Genomic DNA, 17196 nt, shown 5'->3' on the forward strand with positions numbered 1-17196 from the left:
CCACAGGAAAGAGAAACAGGAATATTTTCTTACAATTGAAATTAAACGGTATCCTCTAAAAATAAAATACAACCTGACCCTGCGCAAGAAGGCCACTTAACCTCTTTCTACGACCTTTTCAGGGAAACACGGAAATGAACACTTGATGCAAACCTGCATGAATGGTATGAAATCAAAAGCAGAATGCTTCAATTTTCATGGTTTACACAATAGACTTCAAGGAGTTAAAAGCTTTGAGACTAATAAAAATATTGCCTATTATTGAATCTAAAATGACCTCAACTGTAGGATGCATGACGACTTCAGAGACGTTAAAATGGAGGTGGGGAAATGTGCCTCAGAAATAATAAAATACAGCCTGTCTCACAAAAATAACTAATTGATACTTTGGTAAGTGGCTTTTCCTAGGGAAAAATGACACATTTTCGTTTTAGAGAACTTCATGCCTTATTTTCTGTTGGAAAGAGGTCATGGCCGTTGGTATCATATGGAGACGACACTCTCTTCACTAGAAAGTGCAGGGTGCTTTCGTCTCTGATCACTGGCATCGAACTTCTGAACACACGTCAGCCTGTACTCATCATCCGTGCCTGAGATACCCCTGTGACTTCTGATGTGGGTGTTTCTAGGGTGCCCGGGGAACTTTCTATTTACGTCACAGTTGTTCTGGGGTTGATGATCTGTTTCAGCCTTGTCACAGCCTGTTGTTCGTAGCACACAGTACAATCTCAGTAACTCACGACACTTCCTGAGGAAACATTCTGGGCATCCAGCAACCTCACGTCCACTTCTCAAACTTCCTTCCAACTTACCATTCACTGGCTGACTGGGACACTGGTTTGAAACAGCAGTCTATCTAATTCAACACGCCACCGCTACTGACTCACTTTCAGGCTGTATCTATTCACACGGTTTTCACCATGTCAGCAGGTGGGTGGGATAACTAAAATGTGTAAGGTAAGATATGATAGGTGCAATGTAGTTACAGGTGGACTCAATCAGTTTCTGCCAAATGGTGCTTTTGGAAGAAAGGCATTGGTTGGAAACGCATGACAAACACAAGATGTTTGTTTACCTGTGAAATGGGCCGGGGGCCTTCCCTAAAGCAAATCTCACTCTCCCCCCAGGTATGTGTGACACACGTTACTCACTCTGGTGACAGGCCCCTCTTCGTCCTGTTTTTACCCCAAACCTGCATCAGGGTGGGTGGGGTGTGGCCACTCGTGCACGGCTCATGCTCTTTCCTGAACACTTGCTGGAAGGAGTTTCATCAACGCTCAGCCTCTGTGGCCACATCCGTCCCAGTGGGATGTGCAGTGTGTCTGTCTGCGTGCTGTGATCCACGGTCATTACTGTTCACTGCTGATAGAACGGGCTCATTCTCATTTATCATAACAGGACAGAAGCGGTTTTTACTGGCTAAACTTGTTAGCAGGAAGCCTATGGGAGGTAAAATGATAAGAAACGTGGGTGGGGAAGAAGCAGAGCTTCCAGTCGCTTCCCTACTTGGCGACTGTGAGAGCCCCAGCAAACTGCTTGCCACTCTGAACCTCAGTTTCGTTCATTATACGTGAAACAACATGGCGGCCCAACTCACAGAATTACGGTAAACCCCACTTTCACACACGCACCAGGAACTCTCCTTATTTCATCTCTGGCTACGAGGACGGAACAGGCCACTTTGGCAACACGGCCACATCTAACAATGCTACTTAGTCTGGAACAGGCAAACATGTAGTAAAAGTGTGGCGGAAACCGAGAAAGAAACAGCATGTAAGTTCCAAAGGCAGTTCTGAGTGTGTGGGGCCCTTGCTGAGAACAGACCCTTTTACTGTTGTTGGCCTCCCGAATAATAATCCACGTCCCACAACGAAGTTTTAACTTCCCTTTGAAGTGTCTCTTTACCTTGTTTACTACAACGGCATTAATCCCACCTCTGCTAACGTGACTGATGTGTGCCCGCGAGCGTGCGCGGACCTCCATTTGCATCCGTAGGATAAAAAAAAAAAAAAAATGTAAATCCAGTTGAAGGAGCCACTTGAGAGAGATCACATCCAGCCATCACAGAGTGAGAACTAAGGACTGGACATGCCGTGAGCATTGGAGAATTCACGGGGCCACAAAATAGGAAGAGCGACAGCCGCTGGAGGAGGGCTCCATCGGCCGCTGAACGCCAGCCCTGAGGCAGCTGATTAGAATTAGGCCCAGCCCGTATCAGAGAAGATTCCCACATCAGGAGAGGCGACGGTCTTTTTTAGGGTGATACAACACAGCAACCCTCAGCTGGAGTGGACACTGTGGATTCGGTTCCCCAGAGGTAGGGCAAAACCAAAGAACCTACTTGGCCCGTGGCGGGGAAGCCAGCGTTACCACCCGCCGGGCAGGGACCCTCTACCCGAAGGTAAGACAACCGATTTGGTGGAATCATCATCTCGAGAATCAATGAGTGATGACAAGGTTGGAAACAGAATCACACTAAGGGCGCGTGGTTTCACCCGTGTGAAAAACACAAGCTAATTTTCCAAAACGCAGACTCTCACCCTGAAGGCCAGGAAACCTTACCTTCGGCGGTGCCCGAGAGACCATCGGCTTTGAAGTTGCTGGTGCTTTTCTTCCTTCGGTGCTTCTTTCTGTTGGCGTGAGGGGAGGGGGGCGGGTCGAGCTTGGGGCTGGTGGTGCTGGAGACACTTGGGCTGGAACACACGGAGTCACCTAGCCCCGTGTCTGCCATGGGACCGGAAAAGGCAGAAGAACGCAAGGTTAACACTTAAAAAGTAGACTCTGCAAAAGTACTGAAGTAACGTTCTTCCAAGATCATGACAAGACCCACAGACAATATACTATCGAGCTATAACATACATGTACTACAGGATATGTAACACACAGAATGCAGTACGGGACTGCTGGGTGGCAGGCCCAGAGCGTCCAGCGCTCAAGGATCACGAAGGTGCTCAAAAGGTACAAACTTCCAGTTACAAAGTAGAATAGTCACTGTAGTTACAGTCTACGTAATATAGTTACGTATGTAACATAATATATAGTTTATAATACCAGTGTATATTTGAAAGTTGCTAAGAGAATAGATTTTACAAGTTCTCATCATAAGAAAAAAATGTCAGAACTGTGTGGTGATGAATGTCAGCTAGACTTCCTGTGGTCATTACACACACACACACACACACACCCCGAATCAGTGTTACACACCCGAAACCATTATAGTGTGGTACGTCCATTATATATCAAGAAAAAAAGGCAAAAAGCAGACAAAATAGATCACGGTGTTCCCTGCTCCCAAAATGTACCACCCGCCACCCAAAACCAGCCATTTATTTCTGCATCCTCTTTGTACTGCAGAGAGTTAAATGTTGTCTACTGTGCATGACTAGCGTTCTGGAAAAGGAAAGTGGGAGGTCATGCTTTCCACGTGCTCCTTTTTCTCTTCCCATAATTACCTTGATATGTTAGGAAGGAAATTAAGACCCTTAGAAACACGTACGCAAGTGTCACCTTGAGTGGAGGCGGTTCTCTGCGCACACACAGAATCAAGGTCATCCTGACTGTCTCTCTGTTCCCCCAACACCCCATGTGACTGGAACGTCAGCTTATTATCAGGGGCACGCAGCACCGCATTTCTCTCTCTCACCAATGTCCCCCTATTGCGTTTGGAAGTCGATATAGCAGACCTGCCCACTTTGGATTCTCTGAAGCTGTTTATAAACTTTTACAACCAATGCACAAATGTGATAATTCTCTGTACGGGAAACTCTCAATTTATTGTCTATTTTTATCTTTATTAAAGAGAAGACCAAAGTCGTGCTAGAAGACCAGCAATGAACATGTAATTCAACCTCAACAAAAGAGGACACTGAGAAAGTGATGGAGAAACACCATCTAAACACCTCCAACGTCTTACTAGGTGCTTATTTCACGACTCAGCATCTCTGTAATTCAAAAGGCAGAAATGCAATATATTTCATTCGTTCAATTAATGTTTTTGAGCACCTACTGTGGGCCAGCCCCTTTTCTAGATGCTTGGGACCCATCACTGAGAAAAACGGATCAAGACGCCCAACGTGGTGGCACTGACACTGTGGCCGGGCCACAACCCAGAGTACATCAGGTGGTGCTAAGTGTTAGGCGAGGAAAGGGGCGTGTGGACGACCGGCAGCTGGGAGGTGATGGCAGAGGTGGGGGTGGGGGTTGCCATTATACACAGGCGGTCAGGGAGGTCTGGTTGAGGGGGTGACATTTGAGCCAAACTTGAAGGTGGTAAACGAGTGAGAAGGTGGGTCACCGGGGGTGGAGGAAAAGCCAGAACCTGGCCCTAAGATGGAAACACGCCCGGTGTGTTCCCCTGACAGACAGCAGGCAGCAGAGGAGAGGAGCGACGCGAAGGGAATGGCATCAGAGAGGGCAAGGGGCTCAGCTGCAGGGGCTTGTGGGCCACTGTGAGGACCCTGGCTTTTACTCCACGGGAAATGGTTTTGAGAAGGGTGACATGATTTCAAAGATAAAGATACTTCAAATCAAACTTTCAAATATTTTCATTTTGTGAAGTTCTAGAAAATTTTATCACACATTGAGTAATGTAAAAATATACAACTTAAGATATCTTTTTAGATACACAAATGTTTCCCCCAAAATGCCCTAGGATGCAGTTTCCTAGATGTGCCAAGACCAGGGATCACGTGGCCATGTCGGAATTATGGGAAGGGTCCACCTTCTACCCATCACACGCAGAGGCAAGGCTTTGGAGCCCCGCCGGGGAGGCGTGTGAGGTGCCAGCCCACAGCTCCTGCAGGAGAACCTGGGTGGCACCCAATGGCACGAGACCCTTGAGACTGTGTCAACGGGGTCCACTCTTCGTGCGCAGACACTTGCTCACAAAATGCTGGGGAAATACTGTTAACCATTTTAAGGAACTACAGGAACTATGACAGCGGGTGTCGCAGGTATTGTCCTTGCCCTGAAAATGACCGACACCTTTTCATTTCTGCCAGACTCCCACCCTCCCATCCTCCCACCTGGTAAACCTCTCTGGGTAACTGGACCCAAGGTGCAGAAGCACCCTGAGTCCCCTCTCGGCTGGTTCTGGGCGGGAAATGCAGGCTGAACTAAAACACGGCTCTTGCCTTGAGGGTTCTAAGTAAGTCTTTTTTCACAGTCACTCTTTTTGCGCAGCCTCTCCAACGAGCCACCCGCTCTCCACCGAAGCCACGCGCACCCTCGGTCCTGTCCTAATCAATGCCCCAAGTCCAGGAGGCCCCTCTCCTTCCAGCTTTTCCCCTTTTAAGTTGTCTCAGTTTTGTACGACACTGACCTTCTAATAGTAGTGTTTCTTACACATATTTTTGAAATACGAGAGCCCACTATCAGTTAAGCTGTAGGTATCCCAGGAAAAAAGGCTAGTCTACTTAATATTTGCATACAATTTCAGAGGGTTCATCGCTAAAGGGTCTAGAGACCCGAAGACCGTTAGCTGTCTTTAAAGCAACGCTTTTCCGTGTTATTTCATGCACCAATCTTACAATGAATATTTTGGTTCATTTCAAATATCTCCTGCCCAGGTTCCCAAAGTCTTCACCCTCTGACCCCATCCTCTGGGACAATTAAGTGTTAAGGACCCCCGTGTCAGGAGGGTGACAGGGCACGGGAAGACAGTTTTCACAAGCACCGACCTGCTCCCATTGGGCTGAACTCAAACCACGGAGGCAGACAAGGAGAATGGCTGCCGTCTGCTCTGCGACGCTGGTGTGTTTGTTATCACTCCTCTCTGGCCCCTGGGCATCCACTCAGTGCAATGCACCCGCTCACTGCCACCTATGAGTCTACTCCTTCTGTCACTCCACAGCTGCAATGCTCTCTCCCAACCTAAAGTTTCTCATCTTGGATCTCCTACTAAAGTTTGTGTTTTCTGTCACTTATCTGAATTAAACCATCACGCCCGTTCCCCAGGGCAGCTAAAGGGGCTCATTTCCCCCGTGGTGAGCTGTGCGACGCTGAGCACACAGTGGCCGCACCATTTCAACAAAACACCCTGGAGTCCCTTGCATTATCCAGCGGTTCTTTTCTAAGGTGTGTGCCAATAACTCTTTTTAAGGTACTTCGAATATACACACGTGACACAGTCCATATGTGGGGTGGCTCCATTTCGGCTGTCTGTTCTTTTCCTCTGTTCTTCCAGTCTGTGTTCTAACAGCATGTGGTCTGGAAAGCTGTGGCTGTCTGAGTGATCTTGGGACTTCCTATGGCAGGGCAAGTCTCCACACTATTATCCTTCACAAATGTCTTAGCTATTCTTGACTGTTGTGAGCATGCAGCTTTGTATTTCTCCTTCTAAATCAATGACAAAGGTATTGAATAGGTATTTTCCTTCTATACCTATTTTATTAAGTGTCTTAATCATAAATGGATGTTGTATCTTGTCAAATGCTTTTTCTGCATCAGTTGATATAATCATATGAGTTTTGTCCTTTATTTTGTTTACGTGATGTATTACATTGATGGATTTGCATATGTTGAACCATCCTTGTGCCCCTGGGATGAACCCCACCTGGTCATGATGAATAATCTTTTTAATAAATTGTTGCATTCGATTTGCTAGAATTTTGTTTAGGATTTTTGCATCTGTATACATCAGAGATATTGGTCTGTAGGTTTTTTTTGTGTGTGTGTGTTATCCTTACCAGGGTAATGATGGCCTCATAATATGAGTCAGGCAGTACTGTCTTTTCTTCAATTTTTTGGAAGAGTTTGAGTAGGACATGTATTAGATCCTCTTTGAAGGTTTTGTAGAATTCACTAGTGAAGCCATCTTGTCCCGGACTTTTGCTTTTGGTAAGGTTTTGGATGACTGATTCAATTTCCTTACTGGTGATCAGTCTGTTTAGATTTTCCAATTCTTTGTGATTCAGCCTAGGAAGGCTATATGTTTCTAACAACTTGTCCATTTCTTCTAGGTTATTGAATTTGGTGACATATAGTCCTTCATAGGATTCTTGGATGGTCCTTAGTATTTCTGTGGCATCCATGATAACTTCCCCTGTTTCATTTCTAATTTTATCAGTGTCTTTTCTCCTTTTATCTTAATGAGTCGAGCCAAGGGTTTGTCAATTTTATTAAGCTTTTCAAAGAACCAGCTCTTTGTCATATTAATTTTTTTCTGTTGTCTTTTTGTTCTCTATTTCATTTAGTTCTGCTCTGATTTTGATTATTTCCTTTCTTCTGCTGACCTTGGGTTTCATTTGTTCTTCTTTTTCTAGTTCTTTAAGGTGTAATGTGAGGTTATTTATCTGGGATTTTTTTTGTGTCTTGAGATAGGCTGTAATGATATGGATTTCCCTCTTAAAACTGCTTTTGTGCATCCCAAAAATTTTGGTAGAATGTATTTTTATTCTCATTTGTTTCTATGTATCTTTTCATCTCTCTTATTTCTTCTTTGACCCAGTCGTTCTTTAAAAGTATGTCGTTTTATCTCCACATATTTGCGTTTTTTTCCTGCTTTCTTTTTGCAGTTGATATCCAATTTCAAAGCCTTGTGATCAGAAAATATACTTGGTATGATTTCAATCTTCTTAAATTTGCTGAGGCTAGTTTTATATCCCAATATATGGTCTATCCTTGAGAATGTTCCATGTACACTAGAAAAAAACATATAGTCTGATGTTCTAGGATGAAGTGCTCTATATATGTCAATTACGTCCATTTCATCTAATGTGTCATTTAGGGCTGCTATTTCATTATTTATTTTCTGTTTGGATGATCTATCCATAGCTGTCAATGATGTATTTAAGTCCCCTAGTATAATTTTGTTTTGGTAAATTTCTCCCTTTAGTTCTGTTAGTAGTTGCTTGGTATATTTTGGTGCTCCCTGATTGGGGGTATACATATTGATGACTGTTATGTCTTCTTATTGTATAGTCCCCGTTATCATTACGAAATGTCCTTCTTTGTCTCCTGTTAACTTTTTTATCCTGATGTCTGTTTTATCTGATATCAGTATGGCTACACCTGATTTTCTCTGGATACCATTTGCTTGGAGTGTCAATTTCCACTCTTTCACTTTGAGTCTATGTTTGTCCTTGTAGCTGAGATGTGTCTCTTGGATGGTTGGGTTTAGTTTTTTGATCCAATCTGCTACTCTGTGCCTTTTTATTGGTGAGTTCAGTACATTCACATTTAGGGTGATTATTGATATGTGAAGATTTCCTATCATTCTATCTTTGATTTTCTGGTAAGACTGTGTCTCCATTGTTTCTTTGTCTTTTTGTTGTGCGACAAACCTTCAGCTAACATCATAACTAACGTTGAAAAACTGAAGCCCTTTGTTCTACGTTCAGGAACACGACAGCGCTGTCTCCTAGCACCTCTGCTTTTCAACATACTGTTGGAAGTCCTCGCCAGAGCAATCAGGCAAGAGAAAGAAATAAAAGGCATCCAAATTGGGAATGAAGAAGTTAAATTGTCACTCTCTGCAGATGACATGATGCTATATATATATAGAAAGCCCTAAAGACTCCACCAAAAAGCTATTAGAAACAATAAATGAATACAGTAAAGTTGCCGGCTACAAAATCAACATACAAAAGTCCATTGCATTCCTAATATACTAACGATGAAATCTCAGAAAAAGAAATTAAAAAAAAAATCCTTTTGCAATTGCAACAAAAAGAATAAAATATCTAGGAATAAACTTAACCAAAGATGTGAAAGACCTATATGCTGAAAACTGTAAGACATTTTTAAAAGAAACTGAAGAAGACACAAAGATATGGAAAGACATTCCGTGCTCATGGATTGGAAGAATCAACATAGTTAAAATGGCCATATTACCCAAAGCGACATACAGATTTAAGACAATCCCCATCAAAATCCCAATGGCATTTTTTAAAGAAATAGAACAAACAATGAATTTGTATGGAACCACAAAAGACCCTGAATAGCCAAAGCAATCCTAAGAAAAAAGAACAATGCTGAAGGTATCATACTCCTTGACTTTAGTTTGTACTGCAGGGCAACAATAATCAAAACAGCATGGTATTGACAGAAACACACACACACACACACACACACACACACACACACACACACACACACACACCAATGGGATAGAATTGAGAACCCAGAAATAAACCCACATAAATACGGACAGGTAATTTTTGACAAAGAAGCAAAAAACATACAATGGAGAAAAAACAGCCTCTTCAATAAATGGTTCTGGGAGAATTGGAAAGCCACGTGCAAAAGAATGCAACTGGACTGCTATCTGTCACCACATACCAAAAATTAATTCAAGATGGATCAAAGACCTAAGCATAAGACGTGAAACAATAAACTGCATAGAAGAAAACATAGGTACTAAACTTACGGACCTTGGGCTCAAAGAGCATTTTATGAATTTGACTCCAAAGGCAATGGAAGTAAAAGCTAAAATAAATGAATGGGACTATATCAAACTTAAAAGCTTCTGCACAGCAAAAGAAACCATTGACAAAAGAAAGAGGAAACCAACTGAAATGGGAAAAGATTTTTGCAAACTGTGCCTCTGATAAGGGGCTAATATCCAAAATGTAATATACAAGGAACTCATACAATTCAACAACAAAAAACCAAACAACCCAACTGAAAAATGGACAGAGGACCTAAAGAGATATTTCTCCAAAGAGGACATACAAATGGCAAATACACATATGAAAAAAATGCTCAACATCACTAATCATCAGAGAAATGCAAATAAAAACCATAATGAGGTATCACCTCACCCCAGTCAGAATGGCTATCATCAACAAGACAAATAGTAACAAGTGTTGGAGAGGCTGTGGAGAAAAAGGAACCCTCATACACTGTTGGTGGGAAAGCAGACTGATGCAGCCGTTATGGAAGGCAGTGTGGAGGTTCCTCAAAAAATTACGAATAGAATTACCATATGACCCAGCAATCCCTCTCCTGGGTATCTACCCCAAAAATCTGAAAACATTTATCCATAAAGACACGTGTGCTCCAATGTTCATTGCAGCTTTGTTTACGGTGGCCAAGACATGGAAACAACCCAAATGTCCTTCGATAGATGAATGGATAAAGAAGTTGTGGTATATATACACAATGGAATACTATTCGGCGGTAAGGAAAGATGATATAGGAACATTTGTGACAACATGGATGGATCTTGAGATTATGATGCCAAGCGAAACAAATCAGACAGAAAAAGAAGAGAACTGTATGATTTTACTGACATGTGGTATATAAAACTGAAAACAAAAGAACAAGACAAACAAATGAAGGAAGTAGTTCTGGCCGGCCCTTCAACCTACCACGTGATGGACTAAGTCCACTCCTACGCTCCTCAAACATCCCACACCTCCCCCACCCCACGAGGACCTCACTTCCCATATCACTGAAAACAAAGAGCAAAACAGTAAAAGCAGTCGTCAGAAGACGGCACCCCCCTCCTGTCCCTGGTCCCCCTGCCTCAGGAGCTGTGGGGCATCCCTCACCCTGCCCCCACCATCCCGCCCCTTCTTGCTCACACAGGGACTTTGCCTCCAGCACTGACACCCTCTGGCCGCATCTAACCTGCTGTATTATCACCTGTGCCTGCTCACGGCTGTCCACACCTGACCCCGCTCCTGTCCACTCAGATCTCACCGGCCGCTGACAAGCCCTTGCTGAGGACGCCAGCGTCCCCACAGCGTCATCTGTCATCCGTCATCCATGGGTCGGGCCCGACGGGAAGGAGTCAGCCTCAGGGGCAGGCCACAGGGATCACCCCTCCCCCTCTGCCGTGCTGAGGCTTCATGCTGGTCGGGTACAAGGGAAGCCAGGAAGCAGGGTCGGAGAGGTGTGGGGGGAGCCCCAAAGAAGCTCCCCACGCCTTTATGTTCGAGGTGGCACTCACTACTTGGTGACACCACCGCACCTGTGCGTCTGTTTCCTGGTTTCCTGGACACCTTTCCCATGAAAGCGTGAGCCTGACGGAGGCGGGGCCTCCACCAGGACACAGCCTGAAACACTTCCGGGGGGATAATGGGTGTTCTGTGTGTATTTGTACAACTAAGTTCTATGAGGAGTTGACCTCTCTTCGAGAGGTGCTCACACATGTGGACGGGCTGCTTTTCGGTGGCTAATACAGAAGAACTACCAACGGCGTGACGGTCAAGCTGACCACACGCATGCTGCAGTCAAACCACCGTTGTGTAAGTTGCCCTCCGTGCGCAATCTAGTTTTGGTGAACCACCAAGGCCAGGAATGAAGTCTGTTTACATTGCAGAAGCATCGCCCGTAAAACACACCTTATAGTTACCACGCACGCCTCACGAACATGCTCTCCTGAGCCAGCTCTGTCCAGGGACCTGGGATGCCTCAAAGAACAAAGGCGAGACCCCGTGTGCACGGAGCCCCCGGGAAAGAACGCCTGGCTAAGCTCGTGCTTGATGTCCTGATGGACTGTCTTTCTCGAACAGACGATGAAGACGGGGAGCCTTATTACGGTAAACACGTCCACTGCATGGCCGTGAATGCATGTGAGAGAGCTGCCTGCAGGGGAAAGTCGGTGAGGGAGTGTCTGACGGCCGGGCCACGCTGGCCACCCTGCAGGCTCCCCTAAGAAACAAGGGTGTGAGTCTGGGACCGCTGGCTGGGCCGTCAGGACCCAGAGAACAGGACTGACAGGGAGGCAAAGGTACCACCGAGTAGGCCCAGGAGTGGGGTTGGGGGAGGAAGAGAACAGGAAAACAGGAGCCCCGTTCTGTGACTGGAGGGAGGGGGCTTTAGGATGACATGGGGTTGTCATATAACAAGAACTAATCACAATAATGAAAACAGAAAGCAGCATGTGAAGCCCCGTCATTCCTTCTCAGACAAGGAGGAACGTGAATAACATAACTGATGTGTGCAAAGCACCCTGGGGTCCACGGAGGAAACGTCCATTGTCTCATTTGCTGCTCACAGGGCCGAGGTCCCCCAAGGTGGGCGCCGAGAAAAACCACCTGGGGCCTCATGTAGACACAACAAGAGGGGAACTGACTTTCCCGGGCAGCTTGCGGGTGAGGGTGGAGCCTCTTCCCACTGTCTTCTGCCATCCACATCAGCGCTCCACCCTACAGACCGGGGACCACTTAGAGTAGGGCATTCACGGTGGTCAGGCTAAGGGAGGGGTGGGCACCTAGGAAACACAGATGCTTGGGGCGGGGGGGTGGGGAGCAGGAGTCACCCAGAGGGGGCTCCACGTTCCAGGAGCACAACTATTATACAACCACAGCCCAGAGAAGGTGATCGTGGAGGCAAATTACGGCAGATCGAGGAGGGGTAGGGCCTGTGATCAGGGCGGCCGTGGCGAGGGCGGTGGTCTGGCAGGGAGGGCAGCCGGGGGCGACCAGACAGGACCAGGGCTCATGCGGAGAAAGCCACGGTTTCTAGTGACCTGGGCCCCAGTCCTGGGGCCGGGATGCTAACGGCCCTGGCTGCCAGGTCTTCAGAACTTCCTTCCAAGAACAGATGTTTAACACGCCCCTGGTTTAACATATGAGCCATCCAGACGCACAAGGCGTCCACGCGGTGACAGTTCCTCCTGCCTGACAAGGTATCCCTCAAAGTGAAGAGGCCCCGGAAGCCCAGCCTCACACACTGTAAATGAGGTCTAGCCACAGCCCTGGGAACGCCGCCCGCGCCTCCTGACTGCATACAAATAATGCATTTTATTTTGTATCAATTACCGGGCCCTGCGACAGACGACAACTGTCGACAGCATTAAAAGTGGGAGGAGAGAGGCGAGGAGAAAGAAGGCATGCCAGATTAAAAAAGCAGGCGCCTCATTACTCCACGTCTAAAGCGGCTCTGGGGGTGGGGGACACGAACGAACACACACACGGCGGAGTCCCCGAGCCGCGTGCGTGGCACTGAGCCGGGGGGGCTGGTCCACCGCCATCCTGTACGTTCAGTGTCGGCCATTAGTTCTTCCCAATCGGGCATCAATGTTCAACGCACACCCCAAAAAATATATAATCTGAGCAATAACGCTAAGACTCTGCAGTCTCTCCGAGCTTCGGGACGTGAAGTATGAGTCAAAGAAGCAGTTTCGCTCTTCACTCGGGGAGCTGACAAGCATGACTAGAGGGGGATAAAATAACACTCCGTTCGCATAAATATCAGGCAGCCTGCTCCAGACTGATGGGCCAGCGATGGATTCTCAGCTATCATTCCGGCAGACAGGCCCAAGGACACTCATAACTTATTTTACAATCATTTAGTTTCAGCTCAAGTGGAAAACGTGACAACTTATCTCTGCTGACAAGATGCCATATCGAACCTTACAATTAACTCTCCTCCGATTATCTGCCCAGCCGATCATTAGCGGGGCCATTTTCGATGAACTGTAGCAGGGTGCGAGCCTCGGCCCTCGGCTGTCACGGCCAGGTGTGTGCTCCGCTTTGACCGCCCGGCTCACACTCACACAGACGGGCTGCGAGCCTGCGGTTCCCATGGCCTAGAAATGTGTCTGCGGGGGGGGGGGGTACCCTCCTGCACCGTCCCTGCCACTGCACATGGCGGCGACAACAATGAGCGCCGTCACCACGGCCAGTGGCCTTCCCAGCGCATGTCCCTGGTCCCCACCAAGGCCAGGTCAGGCCCTTCCCCAGATGTGGAGTCGATCTCAGGGAGCCGTGGGCCCTCTGGAAAAATGCCTGCCACCACTCTTCCTTCGTGGGCTTGATCTGGAGAAGGGCACCAAGGATTGGCTGCCGGGAACTATTCACAGGGTCGGGAGGAGCTTGCTAACGGCCCCGAGGGCTGGCCGACTGCGCATTTCCTATGTGTCGATTAAAGATACAAAACGCTTTAAAATGCACGGGCACAAGAAGTGTGCATGTCTGTAAAAAAGAAGAAGAAAACGGGGCAAGGTGTGTGGATTATTAGCTCTCCTCTCCTTCACACGTACGCGAACTCACTCATTTATCAGTATTGGGAACAACGCATCACCAAAAATCTTTTTTGTTTTTTGTATTAAAAGAATTCAAGATGATCAAAGAGAGCTCTACTTGTCAGTGCTGGGGTGGGGGTGGGCGATCGGTCGAAGGCTAAGACCTTCTAGAAACTCAAGATGAAGTCTTTTATTGCAGGCTCTGGCAAATTAAAACCCGCTTCCTCTGAGACAAGGCCAACAATACAAAGCTAATTTGGATCTTTAACGCGGGCTCTGTTCCTTCTGAAGCCGAGAGAGACGTGCAGGCTGGTAAATAAAGGACAGGCCACCTCTGCCATCCAAGGAAATCACAACACCCCGGCCTCCCTTAGAAGGCGAGTGTGAAGCCAAGTTCAAAACCTCGCCCCTTCCCACAGTCCTTTTGACGGCCGCGTTCAGCGGGGAGGACGACTTGCATCCCCATCTGTGAACATGTTCAGAGACGGCACATTGTCACGGCGCTCACGCAGAGGTACACGGTGTCAGAAGACGGGGCAGCGGGCACACCATGGGGGGTCAGGGAAGATGACAGGTGTTGGGGGAAAGGAAGCGACAACACAGTGTTAGGCTGAGTTACAAAAGTGGGGAGGAAAGGGACACAATAGGAGGGGGAGACGGAGAGAGAGAAATCTAGGGAGAAGCATGTCCTACGCGGGCGATAAGGCACTTCCATAAATGAAGCTGAAGAAACTGAAATTTAGGGAATCCGACCTTCATTTAAGTGAAGCCCTTGCGGAGTCTGTTTGACAAAGCCTCGGAAAGAAACCGGCACAAATGCTGGTCACTGGTTAGGGTGCAGGGTTTCTTTCTGCGGCAGTGAGAGGGCTTTAAAACCCACTGTGGCGATGGCTGCCCGTATCTGTGAACCCACTAAAAATCTATTGCATTGTACACTTTAAACAGGTGAAGTGTACGTTACGTGAGTTTTATCTCAATGAAGCTGTTTTTTAAAACAGAAAAAACTAGAGTGGTCATTGTGTTTAACACCAGAAAGCAATCAAATGAGAAGACAAAAGAGTCAGCTGGACAGTCCAGCGAGAGGCAGTGCTGGTGTCAGAGTGGAGAGTCAGGAGGGGCCTGGGACACTCAGAACCCAGAGCTGAAGGCCACTCGCAAGACTTGGGCCACAGAGCTGAGTTTGAGGGGACTGATGTGGCTGCCTGGGCCTCCAGCCGCCGGCCGGGACCTGGTTCAGTGCTTCAGACCGATGGCAGGCCCTGGAATCTTCTGCCTGCTGAGGGAGATGTCCCAGCCTCCTCCCCGTCCGACAGAGCAGAGCACATGCCTGCGTTCCTCTCAAGTTTCTTCATGTCCCCTCCCTCCCAAGTCTCACGCCTGTGCTCGCCCACCTCCTGGCACACACACTGTCTTTGTCCCTGCCATCACCTTGTCACCTCTCCTTTGGCACCCGTTACGGCAGGCACCCTCAAATTCCTTAGGTTTTTCCTCATGCCCGACGGCCAGCTCACACCAAATACCGTCATCTGATTTCGGGGGGTGAAATAAAGAATGTGCAGTGGTCCAGTGAGGCAGAAACCCGAGGAAGTCCATGTGGGAACATGCCAGGGCGGAACATGTAAGGGAATGCAAGTCAGATTTTATATTTAAGGGTCAAAAATCAAATTGTTCTCTGGTTGAATTTTAACTGCATGCCAGCTGCACACAGTGTAAATTAATCTGGTGTACTCCGAAAAATGTAAAGGCATTCTGAGCAGGACTGTGCGGTGGAAATTAAACCATTTCAAGAGATTCCTGTTTCTCTCCAGCCTCATCTCTTTTTACATAATCAGCCACAACCATTTCTCAAGTTTGGTGCTTACAGCTGCGAAATTACAAAGGGATTCTGTTTCACGTGGGAGCTCCTCTGGCTGAGCAGGCTGGGGAAAGACTGAGCGTGTCTAGAAGAAAACTCAATTAAACAGAGACGTTCATTAAATGTATGATCCCTCGTTGATAACGTACATTTCCTGTCTTTAGAAACTTAGCTGTTTGTATTACAAGTCGCATGGAGTCAAATTACTGACCACAACACAAAGTGTCCTGTTCAGTCAGGCCAAGGCCACCGAGGGCTCTGTCCAGGGTCCTGAATATTTTGTGTGAGATAAAACATAACATACTCCACTTCATATATTTAAAGTGCACAATTCTGCTCAATGTAAAGAAACACCAAAACAAGGCTGCTTCTTCATCGCATGTCCCTGTTCCTAATCTACCGACATCATGTGGTTTGAAAAAGGAGAGCAATGGTGTCCCCAGCTTTAAGAAAACCTGATATACAGAAACCCACAAAAAGGGAGGTAATTTGATTTTGACTCACTGACCTAAGGTTACATGTCAACACGGTACTTAATACATTTTTCTTTGACATCATAATACACCTTAGTTGGCTTATTTCCCTACTGTTCAGATGGATTTCAAATTTTTGACCTTAAATGAATACCTTTGAACGCTTTTTAATATTTGGAATTGTTACATAAGGGCCGCTTTCAAGGTGTGAGTCCAAGAAAATGAGTATTTGTGGGGCACTGGATACATGCTGCTCAACTGCTTCTGGAAGTTCTGTGCTTCTCCCACCAGCATGCATGAGGGCATCCTGCCGTCAGGTCCTTGAAGCCTGTAGACGGCTGGCTGACTGCAATCTCAGCTCCTCCATTACGGCTGCCTAATGCAGAAGTGGCCCGTCCCCAGCACGGCCACATCAAGTGGCACCAAAGGACAGCACAGTGAGGGCAGGGGAGGGAACTACACAACGCGCTCCGTGAAGAGGAACCAGCCCAGCTGCGGAATTGGAAGGGAAGCTCAAAATCCCAGCCTGGCCAGCCGCCTACGCGACCCTGGATAATTCATCTCTTTTAGCCTCCATTTCTTCACAGGTAAATGGGCAGAAGAGCCCTCCTGAACACCTGCTCTCCTCTCCATCTTGGTCAACAGCAACTCCACCCTCTCAGGGCACAGGCCGCCGCCCTGGGCCACCCTGCTTCCTCCCCCTTCCTCTCACGCCCCACACCAAGCCGCGAGGCTGCAATGCTACACAGTCCTTCAACCGTGGGCTCGGTGCAGGGCTAGACCAACCGTCCGGCAAACGATGGACACACACACCCAGGCACCAGCGTCAGGCTCTCTTCTACACTTGTAACAACGGAAGTAAACAGAACCCAGCTCCTGTCCTACATGGCTTATACTCAGGAGAGGAGGTATTATCAATAGATATGCACACACTCAGGCTCATCCACTCACAT

At 47.2% G+C, this 17196-nt stretch overlaps 1 protein-coding gene across 12 annotated transcripts in view; it reads right to left on the reverse strand.

The window, feature by feature from the left end:
- AGAP1 (ArfGAP with GTPase domain, ankyrin repeat and PH domain 1) overlaps nt 1-17196 on the reverse strand; it is a 513101-nt gene that overhangs the window by 114596 nt on the left and 381309 nt on the right. For 9 of the 12 annotated variants that reach the window (XM_033111679.1, XM_033111676.1, XM_033111678.1 and 6 more), the window contains one exon: nt 2563-2724. The exons of the other annotated variants lie outside the window; for them this stretch is intronic. In XM_033111679.1, coding sequence (XP_032967570.1) covers nt 2563-2724 — 162 coding nt within the window. The remainder of the gene's footprint in view (nt 1-2562; nt 2725-17196) is intronic. 12 annotated transcript variants of the gene reach the window in all.

The sequence above is a fragment of the Rhinolophus ferrumequinum genome, chromosome 8 (genome assembly GCF_004115265.2).
Source record: "Rhinolophus ferrumequinum isolate MPI-CBG mRhiFer1 chromosome 8, mRhiFer1_v1.p, whole genome shotgun sequence".
Taxonomy (NCBI): Eukaryota; Metazoa; Chordata; class Mammalia; order Chiroptera; family Rhinolophidae; genus Rhinolophus; species Rhinolophus ferrumequinum.